The sequence below is a fragment of the Drosophila grimshawi genome, unplaced genomic scaffold, assembly GCF_018153295.1.
Source record: "Drosophila grimshawi isolate 15287-2541.00 unplaced genomic scaffold, ASM1815329v1 contig_44, whole genome shotgun sequence".
In the NCBI taxonomy this organism is placed as follows: Eukaryota; Metazoa; Arthropoda; class Insecta; order Diptera; family Drosophilidae; genus Drosophila; species Drosophila grimshawi.
The window spans coordinates 3,328,286-3,336,077 of NW_025063240.1; the positions used below are offsets into that span (position 1 = coordinate 3,328,286).

Below are 7,792 nucleotides of genomic sequence, written 5' to 3' on the forward strand. Positions count from 1 at the left end.
CACAGCAATGATACGATTGATTGAGACAGTGTGGCAACGCTAAAACACAACAGCTGTTTTGAGAAGCTTGTAGCAAATTAAACGTTTTGCTTACAACAAATAGCCGCAAAAGAATAATAAACTCAAGTGCAAATATGTCGTTAGCGGATGAGCTACTTGCAGATCTGGAGGAGGACAATGACAATGACATCGATGATGCGGAAATAGCCGATGCAGACGATGTGGAGCAGGCAACACTCACCGAGGAGCTTGCCGAAAAGTTGCTGAAGCCAACGCCAAATCTGATGGAAGTCGATGTTTCCGTTCAATCTGTGCGAGAGTTGTGCAAGCTGCGCGATTCGGATCGCTTGCAGAACACTCTCAAGCAGATCGAGCATTATGCGAGCAGGCAGCGCACCGCTGCCGAAATGCTTGGCAGCGTGGAATCCGATCCGGAATATTGCCTCATTGTAGATGCGAATGCAATTGCCGTGGATATTGACAATGAGATATCCATCGTACACAAGTTCACCAAGGATAAGTATCAGAAACGATTCCCCGAGCTCGACTCACTGATTGTGGGTGAAATTGAGTATTTGCTGGCCGTCAAAGAGCTGGGCAACGATTTGGATCAAGTGAAGAGCAATGAGAAACTGCAGGCGATACTCACTCAGGCCACCATTATGATTGTCTCCGTCACTGCATCCACCACACAGGGGTAATTAATAATAAATATTTATTTTTAAAGCTGTTATAATTGCTATTAAATTCCAAGCACCATGTTGACGCCAGCGGAGAAGGCTAAAATCGATGAGGCCTGCGAAATGGCGATTGAACTCAACAATTTCAAATCGAAGATCTACGAGTATGTTGAAAGCCGCATGACCTTCATAGCGCCCAATCTTTCCATGATAGTGGGCGCCTCCACTGCAGCCAAGCTCCTGGGCATTGCCGGCGGCCTGACCAAACTCTCCAAAATGCCTGCCTGCAATGTGCAGGTGTTGGGCTCCCAAAAGAAGACGCTTTCGGGCTTCTCGCAGACGCAAATGTTGCCACACACGGGCTACGTTTACTACTCCCAGACTGTGCAGGATACCGCGCCGGATCTGCGACGCAAGGCAGCGCGTCTTGTGGCCGCCAAGGCGGTGCTGGCAGCACGTGTCGATGCCTGCCACGAGAGCGTGCATGGCGAAATTGGACTCAAGTTCAAGGAGGACATTGAAAAGAAATTGGACAAATTGCAGGAGCCGCCGCCGGTAAAGTTCATCAAACCGCTGCCTAAACCCATCGAGGGCAGCAAGAAGAAGCGCGGCGGCAAGCGTGTGCGCAAGATGAAGGAACGCTACGCTCTCACCGAATTCCGAAAGCAGGCAAACCGCATGAACTTTGGCGATGTGAGTATTGGCTTATATCTTGGATATATGTATATTAACATTTGATTCTATTGGTAGATCGAGGAAGATGCGTATCAGGGCGATTTGGGTTACTCGCGCGGCACAATTGGCAAGACGGGCACGGGTCGCATCCGCTTGCCGCAGCTGGATGAGAAGACGAAGGTCCGCATTAGCAAGACGCTGCAAAAGAATCTGCAGAAGCAGCAGGTCTACGGCGGCAACACGACAGTGAAGCGCCAAATCTCTGGCACAGCGTCCAGTGTGGCGTTTACTCCGCTGCAAGGCCTGGAAATCGTCAATCCACAAGCGGCGGAGCGATCTCACACGGAGGCCAAATATTTCTCGAATACATCCGGCTTTTTGTCCGTGGGCAAACGGACAACTTAAATCAATTATTGTTTATATTTTCCTATAAAATCAAGCACATTTATTTAAATAGTTGTCTGCAATGTGAGAAATGAGTTTCGGAATAGAGTTAGGCCTAATAAAGCTGGAGAGATTCTTGAAATATGTTCCAATATGGGTTCGCTAACTCAGTTTGCCCACCTCCAACTTGCGCTGTATGGCCTCCCATGAGTTGTTGAGGAGCACAGCCAAAATGCCCGCCACGGTGAAGACACCTCCAACAATGGAACAGCAATTTGTAGCAAAGTGACCAAAGGAGCTGCGCAGAAGGGTGAACATTTTAAGAGACTGTGTTGTATGGGATTCCATGTCGTCTTCACTTACTTGTGCCTCTCGGCATATTTAACCATCAGCGGCGACAGCTCGTAGCTAAAGAATATGCCCGGCATGCCCCGTTCGCGATCCGTTAAATCCTTGCGATGCCGAGTGACGGAGAACTGATTTGTGTAGATGGGTTCGCCGTCGGAATGACGCTCATAAAGCGTAGGCACAATTTTCAAATAATAATTAAACATTTCACTTTTTGACTCTGAAACGATGCGTTAAATAAGATTTAAAATATATAAGTAATGTTATATTATTAACTTTGAATAATATTTTTAAATGGTTCATATTTCTGTGATCATGTCATAGCTTCAATTCTGAAAACTACATCCTTTAAAACTTAAGCAGTTTATATTCCTCAGAGCAAGGCATAGATAAAATTTTAAAAACTACCTAGTTTACAACTTAATCAGTTTATATTCAAGAGATTCTAGAATAGTTCAAATTTTGAAAGGAGCGAGTCGAAGGCCTGGGTTAATCCTCGCTAATAAGGCATTATGCTTAGTATTATTATTGCTAATGCTAATTCGTAATTTTATGAAATAAAATAAAATGAATAAATTTAAAAAAAAAACTGCATCGTTTAAAATTCTCAATAACATTTATAGAATTAAAGTGTCATTCTGTTATGAAAATGACAACATACACAGGAGGCGCCATCTGGCGGCATGCAACTGAAGTGTGTCGCCAGGGCTGCTTTGGCACACATGTTGAGATTTTGACAAGCATTAAATAGGGCCACATACAAATTTGTTGTTTTTTTTATTGAGTCGGCGCCGACAAATCTAAAATAATTAGTTTTTTAAAGGCAATTTTAATAACATACGCACAAAAAACGCACGCAACTATACCAAATAAACTCCGTATATTGTTAGAAGGAACAGAGGAAAAAGGGAGCGCAGCGTAGATTAACAAGAAATATGCCTTTGCCTAGCGGTTCCTTCACCCAAAGTGGTCCCACATGCTTTGACAAAATGAAGACTGGCTTCACCATTGGCTTCTGCGTGGGCATGGCTAGTGGCGCACTATTCGGTGGCTTCTCGGCGCTCAGGTGAGTTGCAACTGATTTGTGAGCTTTAATTAGCGTCGCATGACGCAAGCGTCGCACTCCATTGGATTATGTAATTGCCGGCTAAACAATTGTAACTGTTAACTTTCAGATATGGACTCCGCGGACGTGAGCTAATCAACAACGTGGGCAAGGTCATGCTACAGGGCGGCGGCACATTTGGCACCTTCATGGCCATCGGCACGGGCATACGTTGTTAAGGGTTCCCCACCCACAACCGACTTGCATTTGCATTGGATTAGACTAGAATTCCCACTCCCCCACATAAGCCCCTCCCCTCGACAGATGCTAAGTTTTCAAGTTATCATAAAATGAAAAATGTTTTAAAAATTTACGCTATGTATAAGTTATTGAAATAGATGATTTGTTAAGACAGAAAATCCAATTTCAATTCGACCTTTGTACTCACCCTCAACGTCCACGCGGATCCCATCTAACGGATGCGTCTTGGCAAACTCGATCTTCTCGCCAAACGAGAGATGATTTATGGTATGGGAAAGCTTCACGTTGGTGAACTGAAAGTCGTGTATGTGGAACTGTCGTATGGAGAAGCTCTTGCCAGGCGCAAAGTGGAAACTGCCAGCCATCTGAGCAAAATACTTGCATATTAATAAGTTCACTTGAAATAATGTTAGCTTTATTGGTCCCTTACCCGATTCACCTCCAGATGGCCCTGAATACGGCAGCCCTCCTTGAAAGCATCCTCGTCGGTACGCTTGTATTTGCCCTTGCACTGCTCGATTTTATCCACCTGCATGTTCCACTTGCGAATGCGATACGCATCCAAAACATCCTCGCAGGTGTTGCAGCAACTGCAAGCAAAGCGTAAAGATTTAAATAAATTTATAAGGATAGAAAATTCATTGGTGAACTATCAGTATTTAACAATAGAATTATATTTATAATTCTAAATCTTTCTGGGATTCTGTTTACTCCAAGAAGGGATCTCACTCACTGTGTGGAATTGTGCTCGGCGCCGTAGCAGCTGCCACAGGTGCTATTTTTGTTAGGCGGCGAGACAGCAACAATTTCCTTGATGGGCGTCTCCTTGAGGGGCTCTCCCTGTAGATCCAACCGATGCTTGAACACATCGTGATCCACGCGCAAATGTGTATCGCCCGAGGAGTCCATCGCATCCAGCGATATATAATTACAGGCCAAATTGTGCAGGGTGACGTCCAAATTGATGCGCAGCTTGTGCCCACGTGTCGTGTCCACGAATAGCTCCTCGGTCATCGTCGGCTTCATGTAGTTGAGGAACTCCAGCAGCACAAGCAGACTTATTATGCTGCTACTTATTATGGTCACTATGAAAATATATGCACAATGAGCCAAGTTTTTTGTTTATTTGTTTATGTTGTGTACAAAACATTAGAAATTACCGGCGGCGCCGCCAACTGTGCGCACGCTAAAATCATCCAAGGTACGTGGATATGCATCCAGCCGTCGTAAGACATCAGCGAATTTCATTGTTTACACACGAAAAAAAAAACGAACGAATACAGCGGCTAATTAAGATAAAAGATAATTTACATGTTTTTTTTAGTATGCGGCGAGCAAATTGGCGAAGTGACGTGGTTGGTAATCAGCTGTTTAGCAACAACAAATACATACGTCGAAGTGGCCAAGCTGACAGCTAGTAATGGTGTTGCCACATCGCTTAAAATAAGTCGTATTATGGCTACGAGGCTGCCACATCAAGGCAAAGTAACGCTCATTTTTTCAAAATATTTATGGCAAATGAGAGTTTGAGCTAATGGAAAAAACAATTTGCTTTAGCTGGAATCCTGAACGTTTACAATGCAACTTTCTTTAAACTAAAAATGTGTCTTATAAGTAAATATATATATGGCATGTGTTTTCATACTTAGCTAGATTAGTTAGTCATAAATAAAAGGAATTAATGACTTAAGCAATTCGCTTATGGCAAGTGGAGGCTTAAGTGTTTTGGCTCCGCCGTTTACTTGCTTAATTAAGAATTGAAACCGGCAAATGACAAGTCCACCTTCTCCATATGCTTTTGCGACTGGAGCATATTGTTTAATAGTGTTGTCATGTCTTGAGGCTGTGGTTGCGCATACATTAGTCAACCTCTATACGCCACGCCCACTCTCGGGTGGGTGGTGTGGTCGAAGAGACCGCGTCTAATTTTATAATACATGTTAAACAGATGAAAGGTTAATTGAAAGGAACCACAAGTTTCGACAGCCCACGAAGCGCTTAGCTTTTAAGGGTTGTTGTTATTTCCGCAGCCCCACAACAACAACAACAACAACAACAAGGAACAACAGCCAGGAATAAGGGGATGAGTAATCGGACAGCCTAGGGATTTTGGTTAAAGTTAAAAGTTTGTGCTTAAATATAAATCACCGATGGCTTGCCTGGCTGACTGACTGACGTCGAACCTCAACCCGCACATGACCGTAAGACGATCCAAAGATACGCATACCGCGAATTTGTGTAATTAGCAATTAAGCTTAAATCCGTAAAAGCATCGTTGGACTTGGGCCTGCTCTTCCTTTGTCCGCAATTGAGATGCTCGTAACTTGAAAGCTTTTGGCATTTACTTTGTCGAGTAATCCAAAATCAGGCACGGCACCAGATGACAAAGATTAGCAGCGTGCAATTTTTCTTATTTTTGTCGAGCGGACATATAGTTAGGGTATGGGAATGAGACCCTGGATATTAACTTGTAAGTTAAGTCATTTTGAATACCAAGAGTTTTGGAATTCGAGAGAGAGTGACCGGCAGAGATAGAGGGATGTTTTGGTTGTCAGTTGAATAATGATTCAAGTTTTAAACTCTTTTTTAATTGATTTTCTTTTAAATTCTTTCCATTTTTCGAAATGAAAGCTTTTCTTTAGGTACATCTTGTAGTAGATTTATTTGGTTTAGCTTAGAATTCCAATCAGTTTAGTATTTCCCCCTAATTCTGGTGTCATCTCCTTCACTCTTTCATTATTTTTCTTCGGCTTAGGTTTCGATGTCACTATATGCAATAGGAATGCAAGGATTTGCTGCTGACCTAAAGGACATAGAGCATTCGAAAATTGTGATGTTCCCATCTCCATCCAGCATCTTTTTTAACTGGCTGCTTATCTGGTGTGCTATCGCCAGCCGCAGTAATTTGCATTTCTAACCATTTCGTTCTAACCAATTCGCGTCGTTTCTCATTTGAAACAATGAACCCGAGAACAACGAGAGTCATTGTGCTCTGTCCGGACAATAAAAGCCAAGAAACCCACACAAAGACTGAGAGTGACAGAAAGCAGAAATAGAGAGAGAGAGAGAGAGAGAGATGGGAAGAGTGTAAGAAACTTGCCAGCTGTAAAGCAGAAAAGAACTTGCCGTAAAGCAGCTTAAGCAATCAGGACCGCCTAATGGATATTGACACTTTAATGCCCGATGCCCACCAACGTCTACTCCTACAGAGTGCGGAGCAAACCGTGCAGATGTCGTCCTGAGATTTGCCTCAGTTTCTTTCCACATCTTCTTGGTTTTTTTTTTTTGCTTCTGTTTTATGCGGCATTTTGTTCTTTAAACAAAAATTGCAGTGCCGAAATTAATTATAGAGCCGCTTGGCCATATTTAATTAAACGTGAACATTTTAAACTTACTCAAGCAACCCCCCTGACTAACCACTCCCGCTCCCCTCCCACCACCTAAGCCTCTGCCTGAATGGTGCAGACCAAAAGGCGTAATTAATTAGTGGAGACGTGCCAAATAATTGCGGCAAAAGTAACTTTTCTTTTTGGTTGGATTTCTTTATTTTTTGGTCAAGGAATGTTTCAATTACGTGTATTACACACCAGATGGTAGATGGGGTATGTGAGCTTAAAATTTGTTGGTAACCATGGGATAAAAGCGGGGGTGGGGTATTTTGCCAAAGTTTCTGTCATTTCGCTCAGGTGGAAATTAATTAAATTAGCAAGCGTCACTTGAGCGCGCAATTAAGCAAAGTGTCGTAGAAAGACTTGAAATATTTTACAAAATGTATGACATTCCCATACATTTACCTGTACCTATACCTATATCTGTATATACAACTGAATATATCTAACAGTCTATCCTCAACATACATCTGTAAAAACCACTCACTTCCGCACTGAAAACCAAAAACGTCATTTCCGACAAATTAGACCAGTCAACTGGCAACCTAATATTGCTGGACTGCACATTTGTATCTACACTATTCACTTTTCAATGTGTATTTGTATTTGAACTGCCTGGCAGTGACTAACAACAGACACGGCCACGTTTTAAGCATATTTCCTGTTTTAGTCGAAAAATGTGGCCGATGGCAATTTAAAACTGCATTCAACAACTGGACACCCACAAAAGTTTCAGAGACGTATCCATAAATAAACGGTTATTTCAACAATTGTTGCCAAAAGCTCGTAGCCTGCAGTATCCATAAAAGACTGCAAGTCTTTAACTGCATTATTTTCTCCACAATTAGGAATTACAAAGGAACTCCTATTATTATACAGAAACAAATCACATTGGATATCAAAATTTAAATGTTCGTACACACAGAAAAAAAAGAGTTGAAAACTAGAAAGAAACAGAAATGTGTGTAAGATACGAAAAATGTCTTTAAATTAGATTGTCTATTTTACAG

General features: G+C 42.4%; 3 protein-coding genes across 3 annotated transcripts; 2 read left to right on the forward strand and 1 right to left on the reverse strand.

Annotated features, from left to right (window-relative positions):
* The first annotated feature begins 22 nt into the window (after positions 1-22).
* LOC6557560 (U4/U6 small nuclear ribonucleoprotein Prp31) lies at positions 23-1,881 on the forward strand. The gene is made up of 3 exons (XM_001985351.3): positions 23-697; positions 755-1,373; positions 1,431-1,881. Exons 1-3 carry the CDS (start codon positions 135-137, stop codon positions 1,758-1,760), a joined length of 1,512 nt encoding a protein of 503 aa, XP_001985387.1. The 5' UTR covers positions 23-134; the 3' UTR covers positions 1,761-1,881.
* Positions 1,786-4,775, reverse strand: LOC6557484 (endoplasmic reticulum-Golgi intermediate compartment protein 3). Its single transcript, XM_001985349.3, has 6 exons — positions 4,554-4,775; positions 4,127-4,478; positions 3,824-3,983; positions 3,581-3,758; positions 2,103-2,307; positions 1,786-2,037 (listed from the first exon to the last, which is right to left on the reverse strand). Exons 1-6 carry the CDS (start codon positions 4,639-4,641, stop codon positions 1,902-1,904), a joined length of 1,119 nt encoding a protein of 372 aa, XP_001985385.1. The 5' UTR covers positions 4,642-4,775; the 3' UTR covers positions 1,786-1,901.
* LOC6557449 (reactive oxygen species modulator 1) lies at positions 2,810-3,556 on the forward strand. The gene is made up of 2 exons (XM_001985350.3): positions 2,810-3,153; positions 3,263-3,556. Exons 1-2 carry the CDS (start codon positions 3,023-3,025, stop codon positions 3,369-3,371), a joined length of 240 nt encoding a protein of 79 aa, XP_001985386.1. The 5' UTR covers positions 2,810-3,022; the 3' UTR covers positions 3,372-3,556.
* Positions 4,776-7,792: the final 3,017 nt, after the last annotated feature.

Bases quoted from the DNA above. Each gene is read 5' to 3' on its own strand.
- LOC6557560 (XM_001985351.3), top strand. From the start codon at position 135: ATGTCGTTAGCGGATGAGCTACTTGCAGATCTGGAGGAGGACAATGAC. The intron at 698-754 runs GTAATTAATAAT...TTAAATTCCAAG, and splicing joins ACTGCATCCACCACACAGGG to CACCATGTTGACGCCAGCGG. The intron at 1,374-1,430 runs GTGAGTATTGGC...TTCTATTGGTAG, and splicing joins ACCGCATGAACTTTGGCGAT to ATCGAGGAAGATGCGTATCA.
- LOC6557449 (XM_001985350.3), top strand. From the start codon at position 3,023: ATGCCTTTGCCTAGCGGTTCCTTCACCCAAAGTGGTCCCACATGCTTT. The intron at 3,154-3,262 runs GTGAGTTGCAAC...GTTAACTTTCAG, and splicing joins GGTGGCTTCTCGGCGCTCAG to ATATGGACTCCGCGGACGTG.
- LOC6557484 (XM_001985349.3), bottom strand. From the start codon at position 4,641: ATGAAATTCGCTGATGTCTTACGACGGCTGGATGCATATCCACGTACC. The intron at 4,479-4,553 runs GTAATTTCTAAT...ATATTTTCATAG, and splicing joins CACAGTTGGCGGCGCCGCCG to TGACCATAATAAGTAGCAGC. The intron at 3,759-3,823 runs GTAAGGGACCAA...TATTTTGCTCAG, and splicing joins GCCATCTGGAGGTGAATCGG to ATGGCTGGCAGTTTCCACTT.